Source organism: Plecotus auritus, assembly GCF_963455305.1.
Source record: "Plecotus auritus genome assembly, chromosome: 12".
In the NCBI taxonomy this organism is placed as follows: domain Eukaryota; kingdom Metazoa; phylum Chordata; class Mammalia; order Chiroptera; family Vespertilionidae; genus Plecotus; species Plecotus auritus.
In genome coordinates, this window is record NC_137778.1 from 39,821,483 (window position 1) to 39,841,265 (window position 19,783).

At 40.9% G+C, this 19,783-nt stretch overlaps 1 protein-coding gene across 3 annotated transcripts in view; it reads left to right on the top strand.

The window, feature by feature from the left end:
* The first annotated feature begins 267 nt into the window (after positions 1 to 267).
* WDR47 (WD repeat domain 47) overlaps positions 268 to 19,783 on the top strand; it is a 36,810-nt gene continuing 17,294 nt past the window's right edge. The window contains exons 1-6 of one of the 3 annotated variants that reach the window (XM_080647690.1): positions 268 to 544; positions 12,141 to 12,307; positions 14,933 to 15,016; positions 15,576 to 15,660; positions 17,022 to 17,824; positions 19,252 to 19,375. In XM_080647690.1, the coding sequence (XP_080503816.1) occupies positions 12,150 to 12,307; positions 14,933 to 15,016; positions 15,576 to 15,660; positions 17,022 to 17,824; positions 19,252 to 19,375 (1,254 nt within the window). In that variant the 5' untranslated portion in view covers positions 268 to 544; positions 12,141 to 12,149. Of the gene's footprint in view, positions 545 to 12,140; positions 12,308 to 14,932; positions 15,017 to 15,575; positions 15,682 to 17,021; positions 17,825 to 19,248; positions 19,376 to 19,783 lie in introns of all 3 variants that reach the window. The other 2 variants (XM_080647688.1, XM_080647689.1) reach the window with 2 other exon arrangements.

The following is a 19,783-nucleotide window of genomic DNA, read 5'->3' on the forward strand; positions in this document are numbered from 1 at the left end:
GGAAACCACAACCCCCTACGCGCTATTTCGGGACACACGGTCACCGGCGGCCAAAGGGTCTGCGTCGGGGCTGCGGGTCTTCCGCAATCGCCACGCCCGCCCTTCCTCGGGTCCAGCTAGTCCTCGGAGCGCCGGCCGGGAGCCCGTCGGTCCAGGCGGGTCCTCCCCTCGCCAGGCTCGGAGGGTCCTGCCCGGAGTCTCCTTTCCGCGCAGGCACCTGCCTGGCCGCCCCGCGCGGCGGGGTCCTGCGGCGCCTCGGGGAAGCGCGGCGATTGGCTGGCGGGGTCGGGACGGGCTCGGCACCGTTTGACAACCGCAGTCTGCGGGAGGCTGGACTGAGGGCCGCCGCGCTGGGAGGGGCCGCCCGGAGGAAGGACGGACTGACGGACTGATGCTCTGACGCGCGGCGGAGGGAGGACTGACGCCAAGCCGAGACCGCCGCCCTTGCGTTCCCGCCCCACCCGGAGCCGGCCACTTCGGGCCCCGGCCGCCGGCCTCCCCGCCGCTCTCTCCGCCGCCGCCGCCTCCCCGGGCTCGCCCTCAGGTGAGTGACTCCAGGAGGCGGAGGCAGGCTCGGGCCGCGCAGCACACCTCGCGTTGCCATGGTCACCCGTCGCCACCTGTCACCACCTGCCCGGGCTGCGAGCCAGGCGACCCCCAGGGCGGCGCACGCGGCCGGGGTGGGGGGTCTAGAGCGCGCTGGGCTGCTGACCGGGTGGGATGGGTCGCGGGTGAGGCCCCCGCGCCGCGGGATGAGGACCTGGGAACGGCGGGGCCGATGCCAGGCCGCCACCCCGGGACCACACCTTTCCCTCGCTGCAGCCCGGCTCCGGGGGCACAGCGACGCCCGCGCCCTGGCTCTGCCCGCCCCTGAGCACCGAGCGGCCGCCGGGGTTGTGGCCACCTCGCTGCTGCCGAGAGGCGGGAGCGGGGCAGACGGCGCGGACTCTTCCTTCCTCGCTCCTTCGCCGAGCCCGGGAGAAGTGGGCACGCCTTGGCCGGGAGGAGGGGGGAGCTGCGGGGCTGGGGAGCTGGGGAAGAGGGGCAGCCCCGCGAGGCCGGGTTTGGTCGTTCTCACATCGGTAGTCAACGGGAGCGGCCTTTGGGGATCTGGACGGGGGTCCGAGGGAAGGGCGGCGACTGAATTGGGGACGGGGTGGAGCCTGGGCGGGGGGCGTCTGCTGGGAGATGCGGGAGGCTGTAATGCCCGCTCTGGGTTTAATCTGGTTCCCTGTATTGGAGAGGAAGGGGTTGGGGCTGTAGCTCGGGGGCCAGGCCTTGGCCAAAAGGGCCGGGGGCGGGGGCAGGCAGCGGCGGCGTTTGGCCAGCATCTGATTTTTTCTTCTCTGGACCCAGACTCGCTCACTAACCACGCGGGGTGTCTGAGCCGAGCTTTTTTTTTTTTTTTTTTGGCAACTTGGTTCCCTGCATAATGAAGGAGAAGCCTTTGTTCCACCCAGATTCATAGGTTGTGATCCCAACACTTACTTCCCTCCCTTTGTTGTAGACTTCACAGAATACTTCAAGAAGTTCATGGCACAGCCGTTAACATGTCGTTTTTAATGCGCTAGGAAATTTTTTTTCACGGTAAATCCAAGTAGATTTTTTTTTTTTTTTTTTTTTTTTGTCTCCAGTGTTGGCATGTGTTTGCATTGAAATTTTACTAGAAAGAAGCCATGCCTAAGGGCCCATTTTCCTTTATTTGGCATATTCTCCAGGTCTCATTTAGAAGGAAGATGTAATGAACCTTAGGCTTTAGGGGATAGATTGCTTCCACACAGAAAAGAAAAAATACACAAGGATGGAAAAGACAAATTACGCATAACACTATATGGTTAGCTTTAAAGTAACACCTTGAATTTATGGTTAGCTTTAAAGTAACACCTTGAATTTATATATGTTCATATATAATGAACTGCTATTATATATGAATTTTAAATTCTTTTCAATTACAGTTGACATACAGTATCATATCAGTTTTAGGTATATTAATTATGTAATTTTTGTGTGAAGGGATTTTAAACTGTTTATCTCCCACCCTCCAACTTCCCTGTTCTGTCTCCTCCCGCCCCCTTTTTTAAAGCCAGTAGTGGGAATGTATCAGAGAGAAAAGGGGTATTAGCCTATGTTCCTACTTACATTACTGTGTTCAGACTCTTCTGTGTGTGAAATGGAATTTATCAAGTACTTACTGAATGGACAGCTTGATATACGCTACAGCTTGAGAAACACTTCAAAATAAGTATGAAAAGATGCAGTTTTCCGTAGTAGATCAGTAACCCGGAAGTCAGACAGCCAGGATTTAAGTTTCCCTTTGCTGCTGATTACAATCTTGGAAGAGCTACTTACCCTTCTATTGACTCTGATTTCTAGATCTGTAAAATGGGGATAATACCTGCTGTTGTTTTAGTCTGGAAATAAGCTCTGAAGTTGAACAAAATAATGTATTTGAAAGCACTCTGGAAAAAAAAAGGCACCAATTGATTGCCTTTTAATAGAGTGGAGCATTGGCAAGGGTAATTAACATTTTCTGCTTGATCTAGTTAGCATTTTCAGGTTCAGGACCTTATTTCTTACAATGGCCTTAAAAGGCTCCTGGGAACTATTAAGGTGCAGTTTTACTCCACCACAGAGGTCCTTGATTACTGTGTGACATGGAGAAAAGGGTGTTTCCTCCCTATATGTGGGTCAGGGATGTGTTCTTGCTTTCTGTAGGAGGTTCTCATATTTAGAAAATAAGGCTGTGGCAAATAACGGTGACGAGTTTCATTTGGTATTAAATAATCCTCAGTGTGGGTTATTGGTTCTTGATTTACAGAGAAATAGTTTACTTTGTCCTGTGGTTTTCAAACAGGAGTATTTGCAGTGTTAGAGATAAGCTGTTATGTGCATGAGTATGATAAATCTGTGGTCAGGTAACATGGCACATACTTATGGAGTTGCCATCAATTTCACTTGAAGACTTGGATAAAATATATTGTTTCTTTTCTTTTTCTTTTCTTAAATAACAGCATTATTGCCATACTATTTGTTGTTGTTTTTTAAATATATTTTATTGATTTTTTACAGAAAGGAATGGAGAGGGATAGAGAGTTAGAAACATCAATGAGAGAGAAACATGGATCAGCTGTCCCCTGCACACTCCCTACTGGGGATGTGCCCACAACCAAGGTACATGCCCTTGACCGGAATCGAACCTGGGACCCTTCAGTCCGCAGGCAGATGCTTTATCCACTGAGCCAAACCGGTCAGGGCCATACTATTTGTTTTTAAATCCTCACCCAAGGACATGTATAGAGAGAGGAAGGGGAGGGGAACATCGATGTGAGAGAGAAACATAAAGATCTGGGATCAATCTGGCAACCTTTTGTTGAACAGGATAATGCTCAACCAACTAAACCACTCTGGCTGGGCAAAATATATTGTTTTTATATTAAAACAAAAAGATAATATGGACAATTTCTCACTCATTTCTAAGGTAAATTAGGCTCAAGATTTCTTGAATCCTAATTATGTCCTCTTGTGTTTTTTGTTTTAACTCTTCATTGTTTAAAGTATTACATATGAATTTTTTTTACCCTATTAACCTCTCCCCGCTCCTTCCCACCCCTCTGTCCTCTTGTTTTTACTCCTGAAATGTCACAATGTTGTAGTGGAAAGGTCACAAGATTATGGTCAGATAGACCCTCTTGGTCCATTCTTTTTTTTTCTTTTTTTTTTTTTTTTAGTGATAAGCTTTTTAAAATTATTTTATTGATTTTCTACAGAGAGGAAGGGAGAGGGATAGAGAGTTAGAAACATCGATGAGAGAGAAACATCGATCAGCTGCCTCCTGCACACCTCCCACTGGGGATGTGCCTGCAACCAAGGTACATGCCCTTGACCGGAATCGAACCTGGGACCTTTCAGTCCGCAGGCTGACGCTCTATCCACTGAGCCAAACCGGTCAGGGCCTGTTGGTCCATTCTTGCTGCTGTACTTTCTGCTGTGTGCCCTTAGACAAATACCTAATGTCTCTGAGCATTGGTGTGATCATCTGTAAAATGAAATTATAGAATTGTAAGAATTAGATACTATATAGGAGTATTTCGCACAGGGCCTGACATAGTAGATGCACAATAAATGTTAGTACCCTGTCCCTTCCCATCTCTGCATCTCAGGATATTAACAATCCTTCAAACCCATTCTTAGCAGGAGACCATTACATTGCATTTGTAAGTCTTTTATGGTACTCTTTATATTTTAGTTGTTTCGTTGTATTCATTGTAGAGTGCCTGCATCATGGGAAGTGTTAGTTTCACTGTATACAGTGGCTGACCAGACCACACCTGGTATATTGTGTTCAATTTGAGGTGTTTTAAGAGGGAGATTAACAGATGTTAAGAGAATGACTGGAATGGTGGGAGACATGAAAGCTATTGAAAAATGGTTGAAGGAAGTAGGGGAATAAACACGATTATTGTCAGATTTAAATATGTGTACGTTTTTAACATAACAAACTTGTATTATGCTAACCCTGAAGACATAACTAGATGAAAGTCACAAGTAGATTTCAGTTCGACATTAGAAAGAAAATACATTCTTACCTGTGGGAAAAAATGGAGTTCTGTATTCTCTATTGTTGTGCAACAAATTTTCCCTAAAATTAGTGGCTTAAAACAACAATCGCAGTGTTTCTGAAGGTCTGGAATCTGGGCACAGACCAGCTGGGTGCCTCTGATTTAAGGTCTCATGGGGTTGTAGTCAAGCTGCCACAGGAGCTGTGGTCTCACCTGCAGACTGGCCGGGGATGGTCTCTTTCCCAGCTGATATGGGCCTGTTCCTTTTAGGCCAGGGGTGGGTTCTTAAACTGGACCGGAGGGCCAGAACAAAAGCATGGATGGAGTATTTGTGTGAACTAATATGAATTCAAAGTAAAGGAGGGAGGGGAGAGCAAGAGAACTGGATAGAACAGCCGGATCCGGCCTGCAGGCCATAGTTTGCCCAAGGCTGTTTTAGGCTGTTGGACATTTACAATTAAATGACCTGGCAGCAACCTAAGTTTTTGGAATGCTATTTTGTCAAAAGAATAGCCAGCAGATTTCTTTCTTTTTTCATTTTTTAAAGGAAACGGTGCAGTAGTCCTATGTTATAGTTTGATTTTTTTTTCTTCAGTGGCTTCACAGGACTTCATTTACTTATCCACATTTTTTTCTGCAAACTGGAATTGTAAAGCACCATAGTTCAGTATTAGGCATCCTGTAATCGTTGGAAATTAAAAGAGAGTACTTTTTATTGTGTAGGATGGAGTTGTGGACTAATGGAGCCTTTCTTAAGTACTTTTTTCTTGACTACAAAATTTATAGTGGCTGTACCCCAATTTCTTTAACCTTATACTTCCAAAGGATTTTTAGTTTTGTATGTTTTTCTTCCTTTTTAATGTGTATTATAAGTAAGTAATCTCATTGCAAAGGAACATTTAAATCATATCTATTTATAATTGGTTAGAAAGCTACCACTGATATTTTTTTCATAAAACTTTTTCCATAGCTATGTATGGAAATGTACATAGAATTTGGTCTACAGGCAGTCCTCGGGTTACCGAGATCCGTTCCTACAGCGCTATGTAACGCGATTTTTGCTGTAAGTCGGAACCCACCTACATAAGCACCTACGTCACTCACATGGAGCACAGGCACAGCAGCAATGAAGTGAAACAGTAAAAAAAATTAAAAGAAAGATAACAATTCCTGACCTTTACTTGTGGTAAATAAATAATAAAAAACATAAAGCACATATGTACATATGTCGAAATGACGGAACTTTTGTTTTTTTTATATATAAATAAATGGGAGATGGCTACATAACCACGAAATGACCTAAGTCAAGTCCGACGTAACCCGGGGACTGCCTGTATTTCTATTGTCATTATATCTTTTTTTCTTACTGTTAACGTTTTATCTTTAATCTTAGATTTCTAAAAATAATTTTATTTCTGCCTCCTTGATACATTCTTCTAATCTTGTTTCACTAAGATAAGAATCAATATGAAAACACATAGAGAGTCCATCTGAAATTTAGTGTCTGTGAATATTGTTATTTAAGTACTGAAATATTAACCACCTTCCAGCTGGTTTCCAGATGAGCTTATTATTATTATTTGGATCAAATGCCGCCCCCCCTCCCCCCGAATACATACCCCAATCGAGGATCAAACCCACAACCTGGGTATATGCCCTGACCAAGAATCGAACTGGCGACTTTTCAGTGCACGAGACAACACTAAACCAGCTGAGCCACACCAGTCAGGGCCAGATGTGCTTATTATTATTATTATTTTTTAAAATATATTTTCTAATATTTTTGTTGATTTTTTTTTTCCAGAGAGGAAGGGAGAGGAATAGAGAGTTAGAAACATCGATGAGAGAGAAACATCAATCAGCTGCCTCCTGCACACCCCCTACTGGGGATGTGCCCCCAACCAAGGTATGTGCCCTTGACCGGAATTGAACCTGGGACCTTTCAGTCCGTAGGCTGACACTCTATCCACTGAGCCAAACTGGTCAGGGCCAGATGTACTTATTATTAAAGAAAACTCGGGTGGGAGCGGCTGGAGAGAGGTCAGTGGGGGAAAAAGGAGACATATGTAATACTTTAAACAATAGGGAATTTAAATTAATAAACTCTTGTTTCCTTACCTTACCTAGTCCAGGTATTGGATATAAGTAAAAATTTATTCCTTAAAGGAAAACGTTTTTGTGATATATTTTTACAGACAAATCTGTCATTTAATATGGAAATACCGAAACATTCTGAGTTTCTCTCATTTTACTTTTGATTTTTAGTGGAATATACTATATTTTTGGCCCTACATAAGTTCTGAGTGGTGAGTCATTGTTCATATGTACCATGAGCTGGCAGGTTTACCTAAGATGCTGTGAGAGCTGACTTTGGCTAAATAGTAGTTAGATTGAAGGGCCAGAGCTCCATTTTTTTAATGGCTTTTAGAAATCTATTCTGTACTTTTCTTTAGACACTTCTTCATTGATTTTTTTATATTTTAAGTTAATATAACTAACATTTTGTACTATATACATTTCATTTTTAAAAAATTTATTTTTTATATATTTTTATTGATTTCAGAGAGGAAGGGAGAGGGAGAGATAGAAACATCAATGATGAAAGAGAATCACTGATCAACTGCCTACTGCATGCCCCCACACTGGGGATTGAGCCCGCAACTCCGGCATATGCCCTGACCAGGAATCACTCATGACCTCCTGGTTTATAGGTAGCTGCTCAACCACTGAGCCACACCGGCTGTCTGTACATCTCATTTAAAAGATAGTTTTAGTTGTTCCTAAGTATGACGGGGTCTCTCTTTTCCGTGTCCAGCACGGAAAGAGAGATGATCCGGTTCTTTGAGTAGAGGGGCTGGGGATTGAGGAAATATGAAAGAAAGACAAGACACAAAATGGAAGGAAAAAGCTGGGAACCAGGTGGACCACTGTCCTCTTCTGAGGGAGAGACAGTGACCCAGAGCCGAGGCAGCCTGTTTGTTTATATCCCAAATACCAGGGGGTTTCACCAAAACTTAAGATAAAAGGAGCTTGGGTGGGCCCAGGTCCTATTCATTCCCTCATTCCCGGTGCTAGACTGGATTTACATATCACAGCCCACTCCCCGACACCTGGGCAAAGGTAAGAGTCAGTGCTGGTAACACATCTGCCTTTTTGGTAAATGTATATCCAAGACACGGCTTTGCCTGTCGCCTTGGGTTCAGCTGACAATAATTAAAGAATGCCCATGTGCTTTCCCAGGGGGCCCTCTACACTAAGCTAGTTAATTCTTACTGATTTATAGCCTCTCTGAGGAGGTGGGAAGAAGCATTTATTATTGAGTTCTTTTTAAAAATACATATATTTTTATTTCAGAGAGGAAGGGAGAGGGAGAGAGAGAAAAACATCAGTGATGAGAGAGAATCATTGATCGGCTTGCCTCCTGCATGCCCTTTAACTGGGGACTGAGCCCGCAACCCAGGCATATGCCCTTGACTGGAATAGAACCCGGGACCCTTCAGTCCACAAGCTGATGCTTTATCCAAACTGGCTAGGGCTATTATTGAGTTCTTTTTTTCTGAATTAGAGAAAAATTCTCATTTTGTAATGATTGATAGTTTAAGGAGATTAAAATTGTTTATGAATTAAATATTATTTTAAAAACTAAAAGCCCAGTGTGCAAAATCGCACGGCCCCGCCCACCTGCGCAGCCTCACCATGCTCGCAGCCCCGCCCACCTGCACGCACCCTGCCCACCCTCGATGCAGCCTCCTGGTGACCAGTCTTTGGTCGTTCCACCATGACAGCGTCATGACCAAGGGGTTTTTATAATAGAGATATTACAGTAGTCCCCCTTATCCATGGTTTCAGTTACCTGTAGTCAATCACAGTCTGAAAATACTAAATGGAGATTTTTGAACTAAACCATTCATACGTGTTAAATTGTGCACTATTCTGAGTAGCATGATGAAATCTCGCACAGTCCCAACACATCCTGCCCCTACGTGAGTCATACTTTATCCACGCTCACTCTGTGCGCTACTCGACCGTTGGCTACTTATTAGCTGTTTGGTTATCAGACTGACTTTTGCAGTAGGACAGTGCTTGTGTTCAGGTAATCCTTCTTTTACTTAATAATGGCCCCACAGCACAGGAGTGGTGCAGCTGGCAATTTAGATAGGCCAAAGAGAAGCCATAACATGCTTCCTTTAAGTGAAAAGGTATGTATATATAGGAAAAAACATAGTATATATAAGGTTCGATACTATCCATGATTTCAGGCATCCTTTGGGGGTCTTAGAATGTATCCCCTGCAGATAAGGGGGGACTGCTGTGTGTGTGTGTGTGTGTGTGTGTGTGTGTGTGTGATCTAATTTCTAAATCATATAGCTAAGATTTTGGAGCCACTCAAATGTTTCAATAACACAGGGTGGTTAGAAAAGAATAATTCTGAGATATAGTCATCAAGCACATGCCTATGTTTTATATTGTATACAGCAACAGTGAAGTTTATAAGAATTAAAATTATGGATTGAGTGATTAAAATACAATACATCTCTATTGGGAATTTCAGAGTATAGAATTAAATCTTGTCTTTTAAAATTAATTTTTCAAAATCCTGACCAATTCTAGGTTAACTAGGATACGTTTTCTGTATCTATTCAAAATTTAAATGTAGACTCAATGTAAAATATGTATTTGTAAGAATGCATTTCTTTTAGGTTTTATTGACTGAAATGATGGCAGCATTAAACTTGTAGTTATGATTTCACATATGTCTATTGCTATAAATTCATAGTAACTCCAGAGTTACCTAATATTTAGACTGAATGTTGAATAATACGTAACCTATAAAATGTTAAATATCATTGCATGTATTGAACAACATCAGAAAATTGTAGTCTTAATTCTGCCTGAAGTTGCATTGTTGGTACATAGTGCCCTTTAAGAACTTAGAGATGCAGTGGGGAAGTATGATTTTTTTATGAGAGTTTAATTAGTGAAAGCCATTCCTTGGCTAAGAAAAATTATCTGAAGATTTGGGGAATGCTCAAATTGCTAATCATTGTGCTCTAGGAGTAATCTCAGGGAGACAGTTCTGAAATGTGGTTAGAAGTCAGTGAGTGGAAATACCATTAAATTTACTGTCTTTTGGATAAAGTCTATGAACAGGAGGGTAAGCTCAGAAGACAGCAAAGGGAAACCCAAAGCATGAGGAGTCAGGTGGCTGGCTTGCTGGGAGAGAGATTTGGGATTTGTCTGTCTCCTGAAGCAGGCATGTCTTTACTGCCGAGGTGGATGTGTGAGATCAGCTTAGTCTGATATCACTAAATATTTGAGTCATAGAACTATCTTCCCAGGCACTGTCCCTTGTGTACCCTACCACCTTCTCTGTGTAGGAGAGCATCATCTGATGGGAGCATTCTGGTCTGCTAGAAATTTGCACTTCACATTATGAAGAAATAAATTGAAAAAATAGTAAACAAATTGAAAAAAATAACCTTGTTCATACCTGTATGTGTTTCTGTTTCTGTGAGCTTGGTTAAAGTTAGTTGGTCCTGTGAGAAAGATATGCTTACAGTCTGTTCCAGCTGATGTTTCTTTGTAGCTAGTCCCCTTCAGGTGGTTGTTTGTATTGCTCTGAGCCTTAACATTTGAAAACTGCAGCAACTTGGACCATTTAACTTGTGTGACTTCATATGTAAAATGAGAATTTTGACCTAATGATCTTCAGAATTCTTCCTAGTTCTAAATCTTTATGAATTCATGACCAGTATGCTCAGTTTATCACTATAAAGTTATATCTTATATAATAAAAGCCTAATATGCTAAGTGTCTGGTCGTCCGTCCAACCAATCAAAGTGTAATATGCTAATGATATGCTAAGACTGCTCAACCGCTCTCTATGATGTGCACTGACCACCAGGAGGCAGACGCTCTGATTGGTAGGTTAGCTTGCTGCTAGGGTCCAGCCGATTGGGACTGAGCAAGGTAGGCCAGACATGCCCTGGAGCCCTCCTGCAGTCCCTCCCCGGCTAGCCAACCTCCCGTGTCCCTCACCAGCCATGATTGTGCACCAGTGGGGTCCCTCAGCCTGGCCTGCACCCTCTCGCAATCTGGGACCCCTCAGGGGATGTCAGAGAGCCAGTTTCGGCAGGATCCTGCAGGCCAGGCCAAGGGACCCCACTGGTGCATGAATTCGTGCATCGGGCCTCTAGTAGGTAATAAGAGTTAGAAGGGTTTTTTTAAAATATATTTTTATTGATTTTAGAGAAGGAGAGATAGATAGAAACATCAATGATGAGAGAGAATCATTGATCGGCTGCCTCCTGCACGCCCCCCACTGGGGATCGAGCCTGCAGCCCAGGCATGTGCCCTTGACTGGAATCAAACCTGGGACCCTTTAGTCCGCAGGCTGATGCTCTATCCACCGAGCCAAACCAGCGAGGGCTAGAAGGGATTTTAGAGAGTTAAAATATCATTGTTTAGGTTGATAGTACCAATATAACTTAAAGTTGCATATTTTAACCAGTCTTGTGTTGTTTGGTTCTAAAATACAGGGGGCAATATTTTACATGTTGCTGCTAGACTATACGGTAAGCTTCTTAAGGATAGGGCCAGTGTCTTCCGAGTACAGGACAGGGCCTGTCACAGAGAAAAGCCAATAAATGCTTATGGGATGAGTATGAATACCTAGGACAAGGTATTTATGACACAGCTAAACATAGTTTGTTTATTAGTAACTTTCTAAGTATTTTTTATTAGGGCAAATTTTAAACATGTGTAAGAGTAGAAAGAATAATATTGTCCTAATCCATCTGATTTGCTGTAACAGAAAACCATTGATTGGTGGCTTATAAGTAGTGAAAATTCATTGCTCACAGTTTTGGAGGCTAAAAATCCAGCATAAGTATGGTCAGGTTCTGATGAGGGCCCTCTTCCTGCTTGCTGGCTGTTGACTTCTCATTGTATCCTCATAAGGTGGAAGAGTTGAGCCAGATTTCTGGGGCCTCTTTTATTTTTTTTTTATTTTTTTTTCAAATTTTTTATTAAGGTATTATATGTGTACATATCTTACCATTGCCCCCCCCCCCCAGCTGGGGCCTCTTTTATAAGCGCTCTAATCCCAGTCATGAGAGCCCTGACCTCATGACCTAATCATCTCCCATAAGCCCCACCTCCCAAAACCATCACTTTGGGGATTAGGATTTCAATTTACAAATTTTGGGAGACACAAACATTCAAACCATAGCAAATGAACCTCCATTACCCATTGCCCTGCTTCAATAGTCATGATTATTCTTGTTCCATCTTTATCTCCTCCCACTCCCTTCTTCTTGTATTATTTTGAAGCAAATCACAGACTTTATATCAGTTAATCTGTATTCCAAAGTGTATCTCTCAAAGATAAGGACTTAAAAAATCAGAGTCATACCTTTGTTACCCCTTAAAGAATGACTTGGTTTTGATAAGTATTACAATTTCACTTTAAATATCTGAACTAAATATTTCCAAGAAGCCTGTTATGTGTACTTTCCAGACAGTAACACTTGGACATGAAGCAATAGGATTAATTTTTGTTTTGTTCTGTTTAATATTTAGGCTACCAACATGACGGCTGAAGAAACAGTGAATGTCAAAGAGGTCGAAATCATTAAGCTAATGTTAGACTTTTTGAACTCAAAGAAGCTTCACATTAGTATGTTGGCTCTTGAGAAGGAAAGTGGAGTCATAAACGGCCTGTTTTCAGATGATATGCTTTTCCTGAGGTATGAATTCATTAGCTGTGAGGTGTGTGGCTCCTTTAAAGCAATGTTAAGTATCAATAAGGTAATATGTATAACACAGGTAGTTCTTTATAGTCATGAAACGGCTATGTAAGTAACATTTAAAAAAATGTTTGTGTTTATATTAGAACATTTACCAAACAATGTTTTCTGTAGAATGGTTTCAGTAGCAAGATCTATAAGTCCATTAAAAAAACGGAGTTACAGCTACATTGTGGTTGTGGCATTGTTAAAAGAAATAATTGATTAAGGAAGCAGGGACTCCAGAAAGATAAAATATTTCTGAAATATCATTTTTTAGTCATAGAAATAAAACATTCTCATTATATAAACATATTCGTTATAGAAAATACAGAAAATAAGGAAGAAAAATCACCCTACCATCTAGATGCTCTACTAATAATTTTCTGTGCATATTAAAAAATAACAGCAATTAAGAAAAAATACTGCATTTATAGTTTAGTATCCTGCTTTATCCATTAACATCATAAGGATTCTCTATGTGACTGCAAATTTATACTATACAAATTTTCAGATTTTACTAATTTCCTAATGGTTCCTCTATTTTTAGACAATAAATTGTTTTCAAGTTTTCTTAAATAAATGCTCTACTGAGCATCTTTTTTTCTGTATCTTGTATTAGAACAAGATTCTTGGAAATGGAATTGCAGAGCAAAAGGGAATTAACGTTTGCCAAAATGGAAAGCTAAATATATCCTAACTTGAATTGGACAGAAAAAGAAAAGCCCAAATTTCTGGACAGAAATGTATTTTATGCTTACGTGATAAAAATACCAAATATCCTTGACAAGTTGTACAGATTCTTGGACATGTGGCATTTTATGATTTGGAAAGCCTTAAGAAATGAAGTGGTCCTAGTTCATAGAAAAGGAACTTAAAAAAAATTTTTTTTTAATTTGAGGGAGGAGGGCGGAAGGAGGGAGGGAGGAAAAGAAGGAGGGAGGGAGGGAGAAAGAGAGGGGGAGAGAGAGAGAGGGAGAAACATCAATGATGAGAGAGAATCATTGATTGTCTGCCTCCTGCACACCCCACACTGGGGAGCTTAGCCCACAGTATGTTAGGAACCAATCCTCAGGCCGCCTGGCCTTGTCTTTCAATTTAGAGTGGCTCTCAAATACCCCCTTGAAACCTGTTGGTTTGTGAAGAAGTTTTGCTGGTCTGAGGAAAAATGCATGGAATTACAAAATAGTAAGTTTTTCATTAAACCAAATGTATTCATCTTAAAGGGCTGGCCTTTGAAATGGTCTCCTTCCTACATTTATTTATTTATTTATTAACAATTTTTCTTCTTAAAGTTTTATATTTTTATTGACTTCAGAGAGGAAAGGAGAGGGAGAGAGAGATAAAAACATTAATGATGAGAGAAAATCATTGATCGGTTGCCTCCTGCGTGCTCCTTACTGGGGATGAAGCCCACAACCCGGGCCTGTGCCCTGACCCAGAATGGAACCTGTGACCTCCTGTTTCATAGGTTGATGCTCAGGCAGAGCCACACCGGCTGGGCTTTCCTACAGTTTTAAATATTAAAATGCCCCTTTATAGAATGATTATGATATTTATATTGCGATTGCTTTTTATTAATATTCCTTCTTTGCAGAATCAGAAGTTGGCAATCCTGTGTAGATCCTTCTGCCATCCCTTCCTTTTTTTTTTTTTCTAAAGTTTTTTTTTTTTTTAATATATTTTATTGATATTTCACAGAGAGGAAGGGAGAGGGATAGAGAGCTAGAAACATCGATGAGAGAGAAACATCGATCAGCTGCCTCCTACACACTTCCCATTGGGGATGTGCCCGCAACCAAGGTACATGCCCTTGACCGGAATCGAACCCAGGACCTTTCAGTCCGCAGGCTGACGCTCCATCCACGGAGCCAAACCGGTTTTGGCCATCCCTTCCTTTTTAAATCTTACTGTTCAAAATATCCAAAAGGAGGGAAATTGCTGTTATAAAAGAAGAGCAGCAATAGGAATGCCCTGTAACTTCAAAGTTCCCATAGAACCTAAAGTAGAATGAAACCTGATCTTACTCCTTCCTGTTTTCATTCTAGACTTTAGTACTAACTGCCTCAAAGATGATTCACAATTTAGAGCAGGATTTTTCAACCTCTGCACTGTTAACGTTTTGTGCAAGATAATCCTTTGTTGTGCATGTCCTTGGGGGTGAGGCATCCTGTGCGTTGTAGGGTATTCAGCAGCATCTCTGACCTATGCCCAGTAGATGTCAGTGGCACCTCAGTTGTGACAACCACATGTATCTCCAGACATTGCTAAATTGTCCCCAGCTGAGAAACACTGGGACAGGGACATACCACACACTGGCCCGTAAGTAATGGAGAGTAATGAAAAAAACACACACACATGTTAGAATGAGGAGTGGTTGTAGATTCACAGATTCTTCTCGTATAGCATAGGTTGTTACAAATCAGTCGTAAAAAAATTCTTTTTATTATAGTGGTTGAGGAACCAAGTAAAAAGTTCATCCCATTACAGACTTCAGACTGAAGCTTTAATGCTATCTTGTCATCTATTCTGCTTTAATTAGTGTGACCCAGATTTGATGAATACATGGATTTTCCCTTTATATAGGCAGCTCATCCTTGATGGTCAATGGGATGAAGTTCTTCAGTTCATTCAGCCTCTAGAATGTATGGAAAAATTTGACAAAAAAAGGTAAGATTTCATCTGAAGGTTGTTTTAATTAATGTTTTATAACTTGCTATTTTTTAACGTGTTTATTGATATTTTTTAGAGAGGAAGGGAGAAAGAGGGAGAAAAACATCGATGAGAGAGAAACATTGATGGGCTGCTTCCTGCACACCCCCTACTGAATTTTGATTTCATATTATGTTACATTTGACATCTTCCATAAGAACTTGATTTTTGTTTAGAATTAATTTTGGAAATATAAATCCTTCCTTCTAGGATTAAATTGTGACTACTTGCTACTGAAATTATTTTTATTATGGCTTCAGTGTGATAAGCTTCATAAAATATTTTAAGAATTTCCTGAAAGCAAAGGTACCTATAGTAACTTACAATTACATTTGATTTATGAGACATTGGAAAATTAGAAACTTTAAAGTTCTTTTTTAAAATAAATAATTACTTCTTTAAGACACACTTAGCTTGTTTTAACAGCTTCAGGAACTTGAGTTCCATTTCCAGTCTTTGACATTGCTGTAATTCAGCTTTTTAATCATTTTAATGCTTCATACTTTATTTTCCGCAGGTTCCGTTACATTATCCTGAAGCAGAAGTTTTTAGAAGCTTTATGTGTTAACAATGCAATGTCAGCAGAAGATGAGCCCCAGCATGTAAGATTTTTATTCCTGAAGGTTTGCGCCCTAGTCTTGTTTTAGTCATAAGTACTTTTTATTCACTAAGACAAAAGATTAGTGTCATGAGTTTTTGAGCCACGATCGGGTAAGCTCTGCTCCTTAGCAGTTGTAGTACTTTCTGCCTGTGGTGAGGCTACATTCTTCCCGTGACGTAGGCAGAGATGGTAACTGAATGGCTGGCTGGTGGGCGAGAACGTGCTGCCGTCCTGTTCCGGTGGTTTGGGCAGCAATAGAGGTTTGACTTGATGACTCGACATCAGTGCTTCTTCTCTCGTCGCAGAAGTGGACTGTGTTTGCCTCTTTCTGTCTGCTCATATTTCCTTTGATGCAGAGATGGTGTTTTGATAAAATGGTTATCTTTATGACAATATCAGTTCAATGATACTAAATTCTTTTTGATTAGAGAATTACTATTCAAGTTTTAATATTAGTTATGGTTACATCTAAAACCAGTGAAACTTTCATTAAGTGCCAGTAAGTTTTCATTGAGATAAACCATAAAGAAATTACAGTGAGGACTTTCATATATAATAGAGAAATGTTTGCCAGATAATGATGTTTAAAAGTGAAAGAACACTGGATTGTAAGTCACAGCCCTAATTTTTATTGTCTTCACCATTCATTGAATTACTTTGATTAAGTATGCATCCTACCTTTTCCTACATGTAAGATATAAAAGCTGGAGTACGTAAGCTGTAAGGTTCCTTACATCGTTAAGAGCTTATGGAAAAAAGTAAAAATAAATAATAGCTTATGACTAATATCACATTTACTATACAAGTTATTGTAATTGGTCTCTCAGCTAGGCCTCCTTTTGTTCTGTCTCTGCATGGTTCTTGTAGCAAATGGACTGTCCACTGTTCCCTCTCTTGATTCTCTCTCTTTCCCCACACACATTTTCCTAGGCAAGTTTGAGAACGGCTCTTTTGCTTTTTGGATAAGCTGGAGTGACAGCAAGTTATATAGACAATTGAATATTGGTTTGCGTCAGTTTTCATTTTTAGAAAACTCAATTATTACCCTTAAAATTATACATTTGAAAATAATAGTCAAGCCTGAATTACAACACTGTTTTTATACTAGTAGATAAAAGCTTAATGTGCTAATTAATGAAATACTTTAATCTTTTTATTTTAGTAGTGAAAAATATTTTGGTGTCTGCTTTGAAAGTTGTTAAATATTCTAAAAATCCTAAGAGTATTCTGGGACACTAGAGGTTATCCTTTTGCAGCTGAACAGGTTATGACAGTTTGTGAAGTATCGTTGTGTTTGAATGAAACACTCGTTGCTTTCATATCTTGCATCTCTCCATGGTGATAACTTATGTCTTCGTACAGCTGGAATTCACCATGCAAGAAGCCGTGCAGTGTTTACATGCCCTGGAAGAGTACTGCCCCTCTAAAGATGATTATAGCAAGCTCTGTTTGCTTTTGACTTTGCCTCGTCTGACCAATCACGCCGAATTTAAGGACTGGAATCCCAGCACGGCACGAGTTCACTGTTTCGAAGAGGCTTGTGTCATGGTTGCAGAATTCATTCCTGCTGATAGGAAGCTAAGTGAGGCAGGTTTTAAAGCAAGTCATAATCGTTTATTTCAGCTGGTAATGAAGGGCCTCCTTTATGAGTGCTGCGTTGAGTTTTGTCAAAGTAAAGCAACCGGAGAAGAAATCACAGAAAGTGAAGTACTTCTTGGCATCGACCTCTTATGTGGCAATGGTTGTGACGATTTGGATCTGAGTTTATTGTCATGGCTTCAAAATCTCCCCTCTTCTGTCTTCTCTTGTGCTTTTGAACAGAAAATGCTTAATATTCATGTTGATAAACTCCTGAAACCCACAAAAGCTGCATACGCTGATCTTTTGACTCCTCTTATCAGCAAACTTTCTCCCTATCCATCATCTCCAATGAGAAGGCCTCAATCAGCTGATGCCTATATGACCCGCTCTCTGAATCCTGCTTTAGATGGCCTCACCTGTGGACTGACCAGTCACGATAAGAGAATCTCAGACCTTGGGAACAAAACTTCTCCAATGTCACACTCCTTTGCTAACTTCCATTATCCAGGGGTACAAAACCTCAGTAGAAGTCTCATGCTTGAGAATACAGAATGTCACAGTATTTATGAGGAATCCCCTGAACGGTAAGATTTTGCTCATAAAAAATTAGGAAATCTCCACAAGTCTGAGATAATCTAATGGTTGTGTGTGGATGTGGGTGGATGTATTTTCCTTAAAAAATTTTTTTATTGATTTGGGAGAGAGAGAGAGATTTGTTGTTCCCCTTATTTATGCATTCATTGGTTGATTCTTGTATGTGCCTTGACTGGTGATCATAACATGCTATAGGAGAGCTGTTGTGCTCTGGATAAAGTATAAACATTTACTTTGGAAAAAGTTTACCTTGTTTTAAAAAAATATTTGAGGTGTAAGTAAAACAATATTGGGAAGCTCAATTATGTTAAAGATGCCACATGAAGAGACTCCTACATGTTTGATGTTGGTATTCATTGCCCTGGCCAGTTTGGCTCAGTGGATAGAGCGTCGGCCTGTGGACTGAAGGGTTCCGGGTTTGATTCCGGTCAAGGGCATGTACCTTGGTTGCGGGCACATCCCCAGTGGGGATTGTGTAGGAGGCAGCTGAATCGATGTTTCTCTCTCATCGATGTTTCTGGCTCTGTATTCCTCTCCCTCTCCATTCCTCTCTGTAAAAAATCAATAAAATATATATATTTTAAAACAACAACAACAACAACAACAACAATCCTTAGGCATGGGCCAGCGTTGGCTTGGGAGTGTGAAGACCTGGACTCAAGTCCAAGCTTTATTTACTAGCTGTGCAATTTTAGGAAAATCACTTGTTTTTTAAATCTGTATCCTCATCTGTGAAATGGGAATTCTATTTCACAGGTTATTATGAAAGTTAAATGAGATAATACATATGGAAGTGTTGTATAAATTTCAAAATTAAATCACATGTTACTTTATGAAGGTCATTTGATTCTATCTCTGTACAGTTAACAACTCTTACAAGTTCTACTTATGTTATGGTCATTACCAGTTTAAAGCCTAGTAGCTAAAAACTCTTCCCAGGTCTTTCTACTTCCTCCTCTCGGTGCATGTGTGTATGTATGTTCAGGTACCTGCGAGTCCAAGGCTCCTAACCAGTGATGCCTTTGTGAACATGACTAGCTAGCTCTGCTTTCCTGAACCCTCTATTGTGACGTCTGGCCTATCAAATGTTAAATGTTAATTATTTTACTTTAAATATATTTTTATTGATTTCAGAGAGGAAGGGAGAGGGAGAGAGAGATAGAAACATCAATGATGAGAGAGAATCATTGATTGACTGCCCCCTGCATGCCCCACACTGAGGACCGAGCCTGCAACCCAGACATGTGCCCTGACCGGAAATTGAACCGTGATCTCATGGTTCATAGGTTGATGCTCAACCACTGAGCCATGCCAGCTGGGCTGTTAATTATTTTAAATTAAAATTTCTCTAACTAAAATATATTTTCCGTCATCCCCACCCCTTCCCTTTTGTTTTCCTGCACCTTTCTGGAAGAAGTGATACACCTGTTGAGGCACAGCGACCTATCAACAGTGAAATCCTGGGCCAGAGTTCAGTTTCAGAAAAAGAGCCTGCAAATGGAGCACAGAATCCAGGACCAGACAGGCAAGAAAAAAATGAGGTAATACTTACTACCCCAGTGTCCTTTAGAGCAGCAGTCGCCAACCGGTGGTCCGCGGGGTCCGAAAGGTTGGCAACTGCTGCTTTAGTGTGACTCTCTTTGTAAGAAGTAATAGTATTTAGAGTGAAGTAGAAAAAGTACTATTGAAAATACAAATGCATATTCGTACCAAACAATAGAACCCCAAAATATATGAAGCAAATATATGAAGGGAGAAATAGACAGTTATGCAGTAATATTTGGAGACTTAATACCCCACTTACCATAATGGATAAAACACCTAAACAAACTATCATTAAGGATATAGAAGACTTTAACAACAGTATAAACCATCTAGACCTAACAGACATCTATAAAACACCCCAACAATAGCAGAATACACGTTCTCCTCAAGTGCGCATGCAGTGT